A 17,290-nucleotide genomic window follows, 5' to 3' on the forward strand; every position below is an offset into this window, starting at 1 on the left:
ATCACTACATCCAATAGATTTGGATACTGCTTTCAAACAAATTTCTGTAGCACTAGTAGAGATATGATCAATACATGTTGTAGTCATATTACTTCAACAGTATTTAACATGAGATCCTCTCTAAGCTTTACAGGAATGTGGTTCTGAATATAAACAGCCACACCTCCACCTTTGGCATTTCTGTATTTTCTGTAGATCTTATAACCTTGTATTGCTACCACTGTATCATCAAAGGTATTATCTAAGTGAGTTTCAGAGATTGTTCGTATTATGACATCATCTGTTACTAGCAAATTATTGACTTCATGAATTTGAATGAGATTTACCACCGTTGTTTTTACTTCACCCACAGCAATGGTAGCAGCATTTGGCTTGCTGTGGGTTCATAAACAGCACAGTTACACCATGAGCAATAACTGATATTCAAATAATTCTCAATCTAAGTAAGATCTGTAAATTAAGGAGACTAGGCTTGTCTCATCCGATTGAGAATTGCTGATACCATCTTTGTCTAGCTTCTATTGAAAATCTGCCAATGAACCACACGTATCTCCAAGTGGCCTAAGGCACTGCAGTCCCTGGTTCGAAACAAGGATGTATCACATCCAGCTGTGATTGAGAGTCCCATAAGGCGTCGCACAATTGGCCCAGCGTCATCCAGATTTGGCCAGGGTAGGCCTTCATTGTAAATAAGAATTTGTTCTTAACTGACTTGCCTAGTTAAATAAAAATATCTAGTGAGTGCAGAGAACATTTTAGCTTTAATTACCTGGTTGATCCATTTAAGTCAACATCACTTTTTCATGGGACTGAGACCAGCAGCCATGGATAAAGGCTCGAGTACTTTCACTCTTTAAAGCAGATAGATAGCTTAACAAGTGGCACCACCACAGCTGCATTGTGGGCATTCCCTAAAGGTGTACGTTAACGCGATAGCAAGGTTATAGTCTGTAGTCTACTAAGCTAGTTAAAGAAACAACCCATTTCATAAAATATTTTAGATAAATATATGGAGCTAGTGTGGTCGCATGCCAAACAACTTCAGAGATGATTAAAGCAAGTGACTTACCTTTCTTGTTAGCGAGTGCTGCTCTGCCGCTGGCGAATTGATCTAGACTAGAGCCAGCTAAAGTTAGCTAGCCTGTTACAGTAGCTTTGTAGCTAGCCATCTCTTGGACATAAATGAAAATACTTGCAGTTGTAAGTTGTAATTTCCAGATGGAGAAATGCCAGATCTGTCTGTAATAACGTTAAATAACTGTGATCTATGTCAACAGTGATGGTTGTTCACTCCGTGAGGTAGCTATACTATAAATAGAGACTGAAAGCAAATATTTTTCTAACTAAACCAAGATCGACCACAGCCTGTGTCGTTTGAAATTGGAACAAATCAGTCAAAGTAGGCAGAACAAATCAAGGAAGGGGCAGAGCTAAGCACGAGCTAGTGAGATCCTATTGGCGCGTTCAAGCATGTTTTAGCATATTTAAGTTAGGGATCGCCTTCTTTAAAATGCTAGTGTGCAAACTCAATACGCCCTTGCACTCCTAAACAATTCAATTTATTTTAACTTGGGTAAAATCTACAAAACATAAAACACTCTGTTCGTAACAGATTCTGGTTTTGGGTACAGAAAACTTGAAATAAAATGTTTCATCGATGAGAACGCATGTTGGCCAAAATCCATCGTCTCCCACTGCCGGTCACTAAGCACCTTATTTGGTAGTGAGTGGAAACGCCATCCAGATACGTCACACTTGAAAACACCCGGTGAAAAATCTGTCTCATTGTTCGATAGGTGCTGAAAGTATCCTTTCTACAGTGGCCCATAGGGAGTGAAACAACGCCACAAAACCATCCAGTGGCCAGAAATACATTACACCCGTAGTGATCAAATTTCCTGCATTGCCATGAAACGCTTACATGACGAAGAACAATTTCTTAAACTGCATATCTAAGCTTCTGGTCGGTCCAATAATTGAGGATACGTTCTCTGCATCCTCTGCTATCCACTTGGGATATAGGGAGGGTCACTTTTTTTTTTTTTTTTTTCTTTGAAGCGTTCAGTTAGGTTTAGGTAACATATTTTGCGAGGGCCATTCATTTTAATTTCAGAGGTCCGATTTTCTCCATGTAATCCTTATTATAAATAACGTTAAGCAAACCTAATCAGATTTACCTGTGCTGGTTTTCAGACAAAGTTTAGTTTGGTTTATGAGAATCTCTATTAGCTACTGCACATGCAGCAGCTACTCTTCCTGGGTTCTACATAAAACGTTAAAATACATGACAAAGTACTGAACAGTAGTAGACAAGAAAATAAGCTTTTACAAAAAAGTTATAGAAAAATAATTACACTAGTATATATATTTACACTAATTATATACACACACACAACAAAAATATAAACACAACATGCAACAATCAAATTTTACTGAGTTATAGTACACAAGGAAATCAGTCAATTTAAATTAATTAATTAGGCCCTAATTTATGTTTCTCACGTAACTGGGCAGGGGCGTAGCCATGGGTGGCATAGGTACATCCACTTGGGAGCAAGGCTCACCAACTGGGGAACAGGCCCAGCCAATCCAAACGAGTTTTTCCCCACGAAAAGGGCTTTATTACAGACATAAATACTCCTCAGTATCATCAGCTGTCCGGGTGTTTGGTCTCAGATGATCCCGCAGGTGAAGAAGCCGGATGTGAAAGTCCTGGGCTGGCGTGGTGACACGTAGCCTGCGGTTGTTAGGGTGGTTGGATGTACTGCCAAATTCTCTAAAAAGACTGGAGGCGGCAGAAGCGAAATGAACATTAAATTCTCTGGAAACAGCTCTGGGGGACATTCCTGCAGTCAGCATGCCAATTGCACACTCCCTCAAAACATGAGACATTGTGTTGTGTAACAAAACTGCACATTTTAAAGTGGCCTTATATTGTCACGAGCACAAGGTACACCTGTGTAAATAACAGTTTAATCAGCTTCTTGATATGCCACACCTGTCAGGTGGATTGATTATCTTGGCAAAGGAGAAATGCTCACTAACAGGGACGTAAACAAATCTGGGCCAAAAAACAGAAATAAGCTTTTTGTGGATATAGAACATTTCTGGGATTTTTTTTATTACGGCTTTGAAACATGGGACCAACGCTTTACATGTGTTTATCCTTTTGTTCAGTGTACATATTCACATATACAGTACAGTTCAATTAGATTTTTAGAAAGGAGGAGAGGCGCTGTAATACAAGATGTTTGTTTTTTAAAGCTAAAAACATGCTTTTTGCTAGACTAACCTCTGGTGGCAGAGCATTCCATGATGACATGACTCTAAACAACTGAGCAACGCATTGAAATTGTTTTTGGTTGGGTACAGTGAAGAAACCAATAGTGGCGTATGTATGTCTGAAATGTACGCAAATAGATTATACAAAGTGGTTAGGCATTTAACACAAATGTTTCTTAAAAAGACTAGAAGATTATTTCTAGTCTTTTTAAGAAACTGACTATCATGCATGTTGTTGATGTTAGTTCTGTGTGTGCAGTTAAGGGCAAGGCGTGCTGCTTTGCGCCAGCTGCAGCTTTGCTAGGCCTTTCTTTGCTGCACATGACCATATTAACAGACAGTAATCAAGATGGGACAAGATCAGAGCCTGAACAACTAGTACAGTTTGTCTCAAAAACACAAAACATCTTCACAACATTGTCAATATGACTTGACCATGATAACTGACCATCCAATGTTACCCCTAGGAGTACAGCTCAACTTGTTAAATGGTCACACCCTTTATGCACAACTCCAGATGAGGTTTAGGGCTAAGAGAATGCTTTTGGTTTAGATGTATTTAAGACCAGTTTGTTAATGTCCCATTCTGACACTGACTGTAACTCCTTGCTAACATGCTGACCCCACCGCTCGCATTGCAAAATAAATGTACACATATACTACTGTTCAAAAGTTTGGCGTCACTTAGAAACATCCTTGTTTTTGAGAAAAGCTAATTTTTTTGTCTATTAAAATATCAAATTGATCAGAAATACAGTGTAGACATTGTTATTGTTGTAAATGACTATTGTAGCTGGAAACGGCAGATTTTTAATGGAATATCTACATTGGCGTACAGAGGCCCATTATCAGCAACCATCACTCCTGTATTCCATTGGCATGTTGTGTTAGATAATCCAAGTTACACCATTTTAAAAAGGCTAATTGATCATAAGAAAACCCTTTTGCAATTATGTTAGCACAGCTGAAAACTGTTGTGCTGATTAGATGCAATAAAACTGCCCTTCTTTGGACTAGTTGAGTATCTGGAGGATCAGCATTTGTGGGTTCGATTACAGGCTCAAAATGGCCAGAAACAAAGCCCTTTCTTCTGAAACTCCCCAGTCTATTCTTGTTCTGAGAAATTAAGGCTATTCCATGTGAGAAATTGCCAAGAAACTGAAGATCTCGTACAACGCTGTGTACTACTCCCTTCACAGAACAGAGCAAACTGGCTCTAACCAGAATAGAAAGAAGATTGGGAGGCCCCGGTGCACAACTGAACAAGAGGACAAGTACATTAGTGTGTCTAGTTTGAGAAATAGACACCTCAGAAGTCCTCAACTGGCAGCTTCATTAAATAGTACCCGCAAAACACCAGTCTCAACGTCAACTGTGAGGAGGCGACTCCAGGATGCTGGCCTTCTAGGCAGAGTTACAAAGAAAAAGCCATCTCAGACTTGCCAATAAAAACAAAAGATTAAGATGGGCAAAAGAACAGACACTGGATAGAGGAAGATTGGAAAAAAGTTATGGACAGACTAATCTAAGTTTGAGGTATTCGGATCACAAAGAAGAACATTCGTGAGACGCAGAAAAAAAAGGAAAAAAAGATGCTGGAGGAGTGCTCGACACCATCTGTCAAGCATGGTGGAGGCAATGTGATGGTCTGGAGGTGCTTTGGTGGTGGTAAAGCGGGAGATTTGTACAGGGTAAAAGGGATCTTGAAGGCCATCACTCCATTTCGCAACACCATGCCATACCCTGTGGACAGCGCTTAATTGGAGGCAAGTTCCTCCTACAAAAGGACAATGACCCAAAGCACAGCTCCAAACGTATTATCTACGGATGAATTGTCGGAGTACAGGACCTTGTGCATTTCAGGTAAAATAACAACCCAATGTTTATATCCCAGGACAAATTAGCTAGCAACAGCAAGCTAAATTGCTATACACGTTTAATGCTTTTTGACCTGTCCCCAAACTAATATAATTGGTTCAGAGTTTGTTTTGATATTTCAACCTGCGTGTCCTGATCGCGTCTGGTGTGGGTGAACAAAATCAACTTGCGTGCGGTTTGGTCAGCATGTAAGAGTCTTAGTGAGCTCACTGACTAAGTGCTGATGTGTAGAGTGTGCAATCATCAGCATGCATAATAATTGTAGTTTCTTGTAAAAAATAGAGAAGAGTAACAGCCCAAGGCAACTGCCCTGAGGGATACTCCACTGTACATATCTGATAGAGAAGCTTCCACTAAAGAACACTCTTGAGTTCTAATGGATATATAAGTAACTCTCCAACCACGTGATAGCAGGTGATGTAAAGCCATAAGTGAATTTTTTCAAAAACAATTATGATCAATAAAAGGCTGCACTGAAATCTAACAATACAGCTCCAACTAGCATCTTATTATCCATTTATTTTAACCAATCAGTCATCTGAGTTAGTGCAGTACAAGTTGAGTGCCCTTCCCTAGATGCATGCTGCAAGTCAGTAGTTAGCTTGTTCTTTAAAAAAAGTGACATGGTATTTGTTCAATGATACAAATGAAGTAAAAATGATTGACTTTGCTCATGATGCGCAACCCTCAAATTATACAATTGTAACAGCCTGAATGCACTGGACTTGAAACAATGATACAGATGTAACCATGTGCCATTTAATGTATTATCTGACCAGCACTAGTGCTCCCAAGTCAAAATTCCATTTGCATTCCACAGGTTGTTTACAAGTGAGTGTTACTTAAAAAAAGAAAAAAAAAATTAAATCAAGATTACCAGAACTTTAACGGCACATCAGAGAGCTCCTAAAAAAGGCACACTAGTGCCGTTTGGGAACCACTGGTTTAGCCAAGTCACCATAGTCACAAACTATGGATCTACCGATCACCACCACCATAGTCCTGTACAGATCTCAATGTCCCTCAAGACCAGGTGTCTCAAACTCATTTTCTTCAGGGGCCACATTCTGTCTTCGCTGAGGTTCAGAGGGCCGCACTGCAAATGTGATATATTACCATGCTGTCTAATTTCGCAAAAACAGTACCCCTGTATGAATCTGTTGTGAACTGTTTGACCTTCCCTGACTGATTTCAGTGACTGTTAGTAGGCAGGATAGTGAATATGTTTGTGAGATTACCTAATATATGGTGTTGAAAAGCTAGAGAAACCACTTAGAGAAACAAAGTAACCAATTATCTCATTATTAAAATAATCATATTACGCTGTCATTAAATGCCTCGCCATCACAAAATAGCCAATTATCTTGCTACTACGAGAAATAAGTTATTACAATGCAAGTCAACTTATTCTAAAATAAAAATAATGGCCCGGGAATCATAAAGTTCCAATATAATGTGTGTTCTTAGAACATGAACATAGTTTCTCCCCTCTGGGCTCCCGAGTGGCGCAGTGGTCTAAGACACTGCATCTCAGTGCTAACACAACCGGCCGTGATTGGGAGTCCCATAGGGTGTAGGCCGTCATTGTAAATAAGAATTTGTTCTTAACTGACTTACCTAGTTAAATAAAAAGGTGACATTTAAAAAATGTTCAATAAAAAAATAAACACACTGTGGCTACGGCAACTCATGTCCAACAACAAGTGGTGGAACATTGTATTTCTTTCTTTCCTTCTTTCTTGCCACACTTGGTGACTTGTGGTGGGCCGTACTGATATTACACACTGAAACCCGTACATTTGTGGCTGTTCCCCGATGAACTCGCTGGTGTACTTTCAGGTTGCCGCTTTCAGTGAATCTCCTATCGCACATTTTACACTGGTAAGGTTTCTCTCCTGTATGAATTCGCATGTGTCTGCTAAGGTCGCTGTGGGACGTGAAGCATTTGTCGCACTGTGTGCAGGAGAACGGCCGCTCACCAGTGTGGATCCGCCGATGTATTGTGAGATCGTAACATCTTCTAAACCTCTTCCCACAATGCTCACAGCTTTTGGGGCGTTCATCTGTGTGTGTTCGTGAGTGTACCAACAAGGCACCTGAAGTACTAAAACTCTTTCCACAAACGGTACATAAGTACGGTTTCTCCCCTCTATGCCACCGGAGGTGACCTATCAGTATTTGATGTTGAATAAATCCCTTCCCACATATAGAACAGACAAAAGGTCGCTCCCCGGTGTGTGTGCGTACATGTGATTGTAAAGTTCCTGCAGACCTAAAGCCTCTGCCACAATGTGAGCAAACATACGGCCTTTCTCCAGTGTGAACTCGATGGTGCTGTTTTAGAGCCACCTTTGTTTTGTATCTCTTCTCACACTGGTCACAATGGAAGGGCTTCACCTCAGAGTGAACGGTTTCGTGTCGTCTCAGTTCATATGAACATTTGTGACCCTTCCCACACTGGGAGCAGATGTACCTGTTCTTCCTGGCCTTCTTGGCTGAGGAACTTTCTGTCTCACTGACAGGCAGGACGTTGTTCTCAGCTCCAGCTTCTCCAGAGCCCAGGATCCCACTGTCCTCCTTTGGATGGTTCTTCTTGATGTGCTCCTGAAGTGTGAGCCATCTCCTGTTGGAGAACTGGCACTGTGTGCAGGAAAAGCCCTGGGACTGGGGGGGCTTGGCTTTAGCTTGTCCTGCAGGTACAAAACACAGGAGAGTGAAATAAGGGCTGTTTAGTTCAAAGTTCCATTGTAGATTGTTGTCACTAGCCGATGAGGCGATAATATAAAGATTTAGACTTTATTAATGCAGAAATCTGTGCAATTATAGAATCTGTGCACTAAATAGCTCAAAACTAGTGGAGCTGTGCATTAAGACATTTCTAAAATAAAAGTGACTACCAACTAGGGCTGTGGCGGTCACAAAATTATCAGCCGATGATTGTCAAGTAAATAAAGTCTAATTAATCCATGTAATATAGCCTACACCTTCACAATAAATCCATTATTTATTTTAGACAGGTCTAAAGAAACATGATATGAAGAAAATGTAGTCTATTTCAGAAGAACAGAATAGCATACTGAGTTGTCCTTAAGTTGGGCCCTGATATGGCTAAGCCATATGGCAGTGGGCTACACTAGTTAATTTAGCAGACAAGATTTGCTTAGAATTCCGTGGCATTATTTTATAGTATAAAGAATACAATTGCAAAGCTGAATAAAATAGAAAGGATGTTTTCTGCAAACGATTTCAGGGAGTGCGCACATGCAACTATTCTGTGTTGAGAGGTCAACAAAGAAATGGGTACTCCATATGCTTCATTTCAAGTTAATGTAGCTTTAGTTCTACAAACATTGGGCTATATGTTTAGATTTGTAATACATTGTAAGGCTGCATGATGCGTCTAATGATGACTTGAAAAAAAGTTGCTTGAAAGGCATGAGCTCTGCTTTGTTTTTGGCACAGGCTGTACACACTTGATCAGTATCTCATTCACAATTTGACAAGCACTTAAATGCCTCTAATTTCAGTGGCATCCCCTTTGTGTGGCCGTAATGCACCCTAAAACAATCTATGCCTTTTGTGGCCAGTGGCCATTGTGCCCTTCTCTCAGAGTGCGGAGCACTCTGAATCACCTCTCTCACATGGCTCTCCATCACGTGATCAGGTCTTTCTCACAGGCTACAAGTGAAGACAGACACACCGGGGACACAAGTGCGCGCGTCCTGATCCAATTCCGAGGTGCATATTGAAGATATTTACTTTGTCAGCCATCAAGACGAGTAGGCCTAACAAACAGCAAAAGTACTAGCCTATGTCAATCTACTATCCCCCACAGTACAAAAGTCAACCTATTCTGTGCGAGAAATAAATATTGCAAACATAGACTGTGGTGGGATGCGATAGACTTCAAATTAATACAACCACTAGCATCAAATGTTTTTACGCTATGTGGCTGACGCAACAGATCAGAACGTTTAGCTTAAAATGTTGATAAACTATTAGGATATTCCTTCACATTATAAGCGCAGCAATGCGCACATGGTAGTACGCTATAAGCGCGAATGTTGCATTAGCAGGAAAACACCATTATCAAAAGTGACCGCAAATGCAATTATGCATGCTTTTATTATAAAAATGCATTTTTAAAATGGTGAAAATTATCTTCCCCAAATTTGAAACGCACGTGCTGCTTATGTATGCCAGTTAGGCTCTACACCCCTTGTAAAGCGGATTAATGTGCTTAATTTGAAGTTATTTGGCCACTTTAGTTGTGATACAAACCTTATTAAAACATATAGGCATATGTGCTAGGCTACATGAAGTGTACAAGTATGATTCGAAAAAGTCGCAAAAAAAAAAAAGGCATTGTTTCTTATGCTGGGCATCATTCATTCATCAAGTGATAGGCTAATATTGTCACCCATCAGAATATTCTTGATTTAATCTTGTCTTTACATATACGTGTGAAATTTGTTTTGATTTAGAATGGACCATTATCATGCACCTGTATCGAAAAAGCACGTCATCTATGCACTTAAATAGCGAATGGTGGACGCTTTCCGCGTGGTTCATTTTCATCCCAGCCAGGTAGGCTATACTCCTGTTGTAAATATATGCAATTTGCTTAATATTAGGAAAGTGGAGAAATAAAAATAGTAGGCCTAGCCTATAGAGAGCTGATGGGATCCTCTTTTTAGTAGAGGCCATCACTCTATTTTCTTGAGCAATTACATAGCCTATAGAAATGTTGCGCAACATGAGCTCATGAAGTGTTTGATTAGATTTTCGATTACATTTGCATTGATGTCAGGGTGATTAGAGGGCCAAAAGAGTGCTGAGTACCAGGCAGTTAGCAAGTTTAGTAGGCTACTAATGACCAGGAGCAGCATCAGAGCTTGGAGAAGCCTAATTACCGTGACTAAGCGGTCACGTGGAATTTGACTGCCTTCACGACTCGTGACCGCCGGTAATACGGTCACCGCAACAGCCCTACTACTGACCCCACTCTACTACTGGACAAAGTAATCAACTTCACCAACTCAATTAGACAGTGTATGGATGTATGCAATGTATTCCGCCCTGAATTTCCTTACCATTGATGGCCACTAATGATGGCTGTTTCTGCTGCCCAGAGTTCCCAGAGGATTCCCCAGCCTCCACCAGTCTTTCAGCGCCCTCATCACTTCCCTCACTGGCGTCTTGGTCCTCCCCACTGACTTCTTGCTGTCCCTCACCACTCTCCTGTTCTTTCGGACCTTCAGCCTCTTCTTTCTCTCCCTTTCTCCTCACATCGCTCTCGTTCTTCACCGTGCCTTCTTCTATGCCTCTTTTGGTATGTTTAGACTTCAGTGAGGGAGCGAGGAAGGACAACGTGGACAGGATGTTATCAGAGTCATAGAACAAAAAATCTGGAAGAGAACCACGTTTACATCCACAGTTTTTATGCAAGTCATACCGTATATAAAATGTAAAATCAAGACAGCTCGTTTTTATGAATGCACATAGATAATTTGTTCGTTTGACATGGTGGGAGTTTTTGGTGCACAAAAATGTATTAGGGGAGAAACATCTTTATGCACAAATATTGATATAGTAACCAAATCGAAGTGAACTTGGTCATGTGATATGGTGTGTGGTCTTCCCACTACAACTCGGGAAACAATGCAGTTTATTAAGCTACAGATGAAATAAATGAACTTCACAGGGGGGTGAAAATGCAGTGCTGAGCTTGATGCTCCTTTCCAATAAATAGAGGGTCTTATTCTGGTGACAAGATGGTTGATGCTAAGCTGCCATTAGACAAATACAAATATTCCTTGCTCTTATGCATAATATTCTCATGTAGACTAGACTACCTGCACTGTAACTGCAAGCTGTTGGCTGGCACATTTGTGACAAAACTATCGGTGATGTTGAAAATGCGATGGAAACACATTGAACTTTAGATGTTTATTCGGTACATGAAAACTTAAAGTATAGTGTGTGTGCACTGCATCATCACGCACTGACTTGTATATCCGCATTAACACAGTTTGGTGCAAACACCACTGGTGGGAACATTTTCTTTATGCAGATTTTTGAATATTTGCAAGAAAATCTGTCGCCAATTGGATGGAAACCTTGCCAGAGAGAGAGAATCCAAATAATTCCAAATTCTCTTTCAGGAGAATCAGGTATTTCACCCAGAGGTTAACAAGTTCAAATAGATCACCTGAGGGATCCTAACCTTTTTTTAGGTGCCCCAGATTTCTATGATGCTGCAGCAGTGTCTTCAGATGCTCAGGATCACAGAGAGACTGCTGACACTCTTCCAGGTCAGTAGGGTTCAGGTTGAGAATGGATGCTGTCTGAGAGGGAGAGAAGAAGAAGTATGTCTGCAGAACAGAGAAAAGCGCAGTCCAATCCCACATGACCCCTAGCCACTACCCTGTTGTTTATTCATTCATGGAATAGGGTCCTTTAAAATTAAAATAAATCCTACATTTTAAGCAAATGTACAAATGAACGTCAACATGTTTTAGGTGATCTAATAGGATGGAGATGGAGTCAGTACCTGTGTAAAGCTGGGCACTGGCAGCATCTCCTCCAGTCTGTCAAAGAACTGCCACACCAGTATCTGCAGTGCTGTGTCATACCTAGTGCTGTACTGTACAGGGAACACCTCCTTTAACACAGAGATAGAAAGGCAGAGTCATGTGGTTTTAGCCAAGGCATATGTAGAAATGTAATCCTATTCAATATTTGCTATGAAGTCATACTAGTCCTTTGAACAGAAAATGGCGCTGGAATAAATGGCAGCAGTTTTACGGGCGCCTAACCAATTGTGCTATTATGTGGGGAGTTTTCGCGTTATTTGTAACTTATTTTGTACATAAATGTTTCTGCCACCGTATCTTAGGGCAAAAAAAAGAGCTTCTGGATATCAAGACAGCGATCACTCACCTCGGATTAGACCAAGATTTTTTCTTCAAGCAGGACGCACAGGACATTCTCCGAACACCTGACAAGGCCAACATCCCAGTTATTTGCAAGAGGAAGAGACGCAGGTACAGAGGACACATGGCGGGATTCCTCGTGAGGATCCGCAGAAGGCGAGTGGGAAAGCTGCCGTTACCGTCAATATTACTCGCCAACGTGCAATCATTGGACAATAAATTAGACGAGGTACGATCACCAATATCCTACCAACCAGACATCACCTACCAACCAGACTGCACCGGCAAGATAGAACAGCACACTCTGGTAAGACGGGGGGGGGGGGGGGCGGTCTGTGCATATTTGTAAACAACAGCTGGTGCACGAAATCTAAGGAAGTCTCCAGATTTTGCTCGCCTGAAGTAGAGTATCTTGTGATAAATTGCAGGCCACACTACTTGCCTAGAGAGTTTTCAGCTATACTTTTCATGGCTGTTTATTTACCACCACAGACAGATGCTGGCACTAAGACCGCTATATAAGGAAATAAGCAAACAGGAAACCACTCACCCAGAGGCGGCGCTCCCAGTGGCCGGAGACTTTAATGCTGGGAAACTTAAATCAGTTCTACCTCATTTCTATCAACATGTTAAATGTGCAACCAGAGGTACACAAATTCTAGATCACCTGTACTCCACACACAGAGACATGTACAAAGCTCTCCCTTGCCCTCCGTTTGGTAAATCCGACCACAACTCTATCCTCCTGATTACTGCTTACAATAAAAAAAATTATAGCAGGAAGCACCAGTAGCTCAGTCTATAAAAAAGTTGTCAGATGAAGCAGATGCTAAACTACAGGACTGTTTTGCTATCACAGACTGGAACATGTTCCGGGATTCATCCGATGGCATTGAGGAGTACACCACATCAGTCATTGGCTTTATCAGTAAGTGCATGGAGGACGTCGTCCCCACAGTGACTGTACGTACATACCCCAACCAGAAGCCATGGATTACAGGCAACATTCGCACTGAGCTAAAGGGTAGAGCTGACGCTCTCAAGGTGCGGGACTCTAACACAGAAGCTTATAAGAACTCCTGCTATGCCCTGCGACAAACCATCAAACAGGCAAAGCGTCAATACAGGGCTAAGATTGAATCGTACTACACCGGCTCCGACACTCGTCTTATGTGGCAGGACTTGCAACCTATTACAGACTACAAAGGGAAGCACAGCCGCGAGCTGCCCAGTGACACGAGCCTACCAGACGAGCTAAATCACTTCTATACTCGCTCAAGGCAAGCAACACTGAGGCATGCATGAGAGCATCAGCTGTTCCGGATGACTGTGTGATCACGCTCTCCGTAGCCAACGTGAGTAAGACCTTTAAACAGGTCAACATTCACAAGGCTGCGGGGCCAGACGTTTTACCAGGACGTGTGCTCCGGGCATGTGCTGACCAACTGGCAAGTGTCTTCACTGACATTTTCAACATGTCCCTGATTGAGTCTGTAATACCAACATGGTTCAAGTAGACCACCATAGTCCCTGTGCCCAAGAACACCAAGGCAACCTGCCTAAATTACTACAGACCTGTAGCACTCACGTCCGTAGCCATTAAGTGCTTTGAAAGGCTGTTAATGGCTAACATCAACACAATTATGCCAGAAACCCTAGACCCACTCCAATTTGCATACCGCCCAAACAGGTCCACAGATGATGCAATCTCGGTTGCACTCCACACTGCCCTTTCCCACCTGGACAAAAGGAACACCTATGTGAGAATGCTATTCATTGACTACAGCTCAGCGTTCAACATCAAAGCTCATCACTAAGCTAAGGATCCTGGGATAAACACCTCCCTCTGCAACTGGATCCTGGACTTCCTGACGGGCAGTCCCCAGGTGGTGAGGGTAGGTAGCAACACCTCTGCCACGCTGATCCTCAACCCTGGAGCCCCCCAGGGGTGCGTGCTCAGTCCCCTCCTGTACTCCCTGTTCACCCACGACTGCATGGCCAGGCCCGACTCCAACACCATCATTAAGTTTGTAGACGACACAACAGTGGTAGGCCTCATCACCGACAACGACGAGACACCCTATAGGAAGGATGTCAGAGACCTGGCCGGGTGGTGCCAGAATAACAACCTATCCCTCAACATAACCAAAACTAAGGAGATGATTGTTGACTACAGGAAAAGGAGGACCGAGCACGCCCCATTCTCATCGATGGGGCTGTAGTAGAGCAGGTTGAGAGCTGTAAGTTCCTTGGTGTCCACGTCACCAACAAACTACAATGGTCCAAACACACCAAGACAGTCGTGAAGAGGGCACGACAAAGCCTATTCCCCCTCAGGAAACTAAAAAGACTTGGCATGGGTCTTGAGATCCTCAAAAGTTTCTACAGCTGCAACATCGAGAGCATACTGACTGGTTGCATCACTGCCTGGTACGGCAATTGCTTGGCCTCCACACAGAGGGTAGTGCGTACGGCCCAGTACATCACTGGGGCTAAACTGCCTGCCATCCAGGACCTCTACACCAGGCGGTGTCAGAAGAAGGCCCTAAAAATTGTCAAAGACCCCAGCCATAGGCTGTTCTCTCTACTACAGCATGGCAAGCGGTACCAGAGTGCCAAGTCTAGGACAAAAAGGCTTCTCAACAGTTTTTACCCCCAAGCCATAAGACTCCTGAACAGGTAATGAAATGGCTACCTGAAGTATTTGCATTGTGTGCACCCCCAACCCCTCTTTTACGCTGCTGCTACTCTAAGGATATCATACATGCTTAGTCACTAACTATACATTCATGTACATACTACCTCAATTGGGCCGACCAACCAGTGCCGCACATTAGCCCGGTTAGCCATCTGCATTGTGTCCTGCCACCCACCACCCCCTCTTTTACGCTACTGCTACTCTCTGTTTATCATATATGCAGTCACTTTAACCATATCTACATGTACATACTACCTCAATCAGCCTGACTAACCCGTGTCTGTATGTAGCCTCACTACTTTTATAGCCTCGCTACTGTATATAGCCTGTCTTTTTACTGTTGTTTTATTTCTGTAAGTAAGCATTTCACTGTAAGGACTACACCTGTTGTATTCGGCGCACGTGACAAACTTTGATTTGATTTATACATTCATGTACATACTAACTCAATCAGCCCGACTAACCGGTGCCTGTATGTAGCCTCGCTACTGTTATTTTTCACTATTTCTTTACTTACCCATTGTTCACCTAATACCGTTTATGCACTGTTGGTTATAGCCTGTAAGTAAGCATTTCAATGTAAGGTCTACACCCGTTGTATTCGGCGCACGTGACAAATAAACTTTGATTTGATTTGAAAGAGGGATTTATGACATCAAGATGTTAGATATCTCACCTGAAAAAAATGTTCCCTCTTCGTCGAGTCTTCTAGCAGAGTTTGGACCAGCTCCACAAAGTTATCCTTTGAGGCCTCCACTTCTTTGTCTTTGCTCTGAATATGTAAATCACACACAAAACAACTGTAATCATCTACAATGAGAACTAGGTAAAGCAGACTTGCCATTACCAGACTGGTGTGTTATACGTTACTTACCCCTTTATGTGTTGTGCATGAATGGATTCTGTCCAGGTGGGGCTGGATGGTTTTGTAGCCAGCTGGGTTAGACTCCACACCACGACACAATTCAAGAACCAGCTGACACAGAAGATGTATGCATTAATAACAGTTGCCTGAACAATTTATATACTGAGGAAACAAACCGAGTCAAATATGTAACTGATCATGAGTGAACAGAAGTTGAATAAATTGTGATGAGAGCAATCTTCTGTCAGCATCCCTTGTCTCTGATTCAGAGGGGTTAGGTTAAATGCGGAAGACACATTTCAGTTGAATACATTCAGTCGTGCAAGTGACTAGGTAACCCCTTTCATCATATTTAAGTGGTAGACTTTTTTTATGTTATTCTCCTGACCCCCTACAGTGTACACCATTCCTAAACCTCAACACTTCCACCTGTCTCACCCTCGCTCTCAGTCCCAGGATGAGTTGGACCCTCTGCTTGAGCGTCAGGAGCTCCGGAACCATCTCTGTCACCAGAGTCACAAACTCCTCCAGCTTCCCATACTGCATCACGTTACGCTGCTGAGCCACTTGCCACATGGATGCAGACATCAGACGTAGTGGTGGCACCAGGAGACGCAGGGAGGATAGAGGGAGATGGGGACCTGTCACCAGAGGAGGAAGTTAGACAGCTCATGTTAGTACACTCCACTGTTTTCATGTGGCATGAGTCTTTGTAAAAAAAAACAGTGCAAGTGTCAAGTCTCACGGGCAGCGTTTAGACAGGCAGCCCAATTCTGATCTTTTGACCACCCACATCTTTTCAGATCTTTTGCAGAGCTCATCTGATTGGTCAAAACACCAATTAGTGAAACAAGATCAGAATTGGACTGCCAGTCCTTACACATTTTAGCTAACTATTGGTATTTGTCCAGCCGTTAGCTTACCAGAGTGGCAGGGTCAGGCTTGTCGACGTTACAGACAATAAAAAAACATGAACATAACAATTCAACAAACCTGAAAATGTTGTAGGGTCCATTTCCCCATTCACTTGAGGAAACTTTCCAATTAGCTAGCAGGTGCGGCAAAGGGTGATTTTAAATGTTAGCTAGCTAACTATGCATTGCCAGCAAAACATCATCGACAGCTGGCCTGGCTAGTAAACAATGTGTCTCCCTAAGATATGGTTTTACTATTTTCTGAACTACTAGGCTCAGCTTGTCACAACCATTTAACTAGCAAGTACTTTTTTCTGCAACCAGAAATGTTTTGAAACGAGTCTCTGCAGCTTTTCTTCAACACGCTCAATTTCTTCCGCATTATGGGAGTCACGTGGTATGCAGCAGAGCCTCCAATTAGCTCCAGTGACCCCAACAAGGTGTATCATTTAAAGTAAACCACTGGAGGGAGGCAGAAACCTATCAAATGAAAAACGGCGGTACGTGTCAATTGTTAATCGTGACTTCCTCTCTTTAGCTTCTTGCCTCGTTTTTATCGTGTGAAGTTAGGTCATGTGGATATTTGTTTGTCATTTATGGGGTTTTTTTAACACCAGCAAAACGTTCGTGTCGATAGATGCTTAGGGCACAACTGTGTTATTGAGGGGGCGATATAGAATAGGTAGCATTTTTGGAGGCCTCATCATAAGATAACACA

General features: G+C 42.3%; 1 protein-coding gene across 3 annotated transcripts; it reads right to left on the reverse strand.

Moving 5' to 3' along the window:
• Positions 1 to 2,414: 2,414 nt before the first annotated feature.
• Positions 2,415 to 16,976, reverse strand: LOC106577580 (gastrula zinc finger protein XlCGF57.1). Of its 3 annotated transcripts, XM_014155747.2 has the most exons (9): positions 16,652 to 16,976; positions 16,097 to 16,299; positions 15,668 to 15,769; positions 15,470 to 15,565; positions 11,714 to 11,824; positions 11,387 to 11,507; positions 10,254 to 10,568; positions 7,634 to 7,850; positions 2,415 to 2,785 (listed from the first exon to the last, which is right to left on the reverse strand). In XM_014155747.2, the coding sequence occupies exons 1-9, from the start codon at positions 16,671 to 16,673 to the stop codon at positions 2,623 to 2,625; spliced, it is 1,350 nt and encodes a 449-aa protein (XP_014011222.2). In that variant the 5' UTR covers positions 16,674 to 16,976; the 3' UTR covers positions 2,415 to 2,622. The 3 variants fall into 3 exon arrangements, with proteins under 3 accessions (XP_014011222.2, XP_014011220.2, XP_014011221.1); XM_014155745.2 differs by lacking the exon at positions 2,415 to 2,785 and having other exon boundaries at positions 5,665 to 7,850; positions 16,652 to 16,975; XM_014155746.2 differs by lacking the exons at positions 2,415 to 2,785; positions 16,097 to 16,299; positions 16,652 to 16,976 and adding an exon at positions 12,103 to 12,160 and having other exon boundaries at positions 5,665 to 7,850; positions 15,668 to 15,692.
• Between the last annotated feature and the right edge of the window lie 314 nt (positions 16,977 to 17,290).

Source organism: Salmo salar, chromosome ssa18, assembly GCF_905237065.1.
Source record: "Salmo salar chromosome ssa18, Ssal_v3.1, whole genome shotgun sequence".
Taxonomy (NCBI): domain Eukaryota; kingdom Metazoa; phylum Chordata; class Actinopteri; order Salmoniformes; family Salmonidae; genus Salmo; species Salmo salar.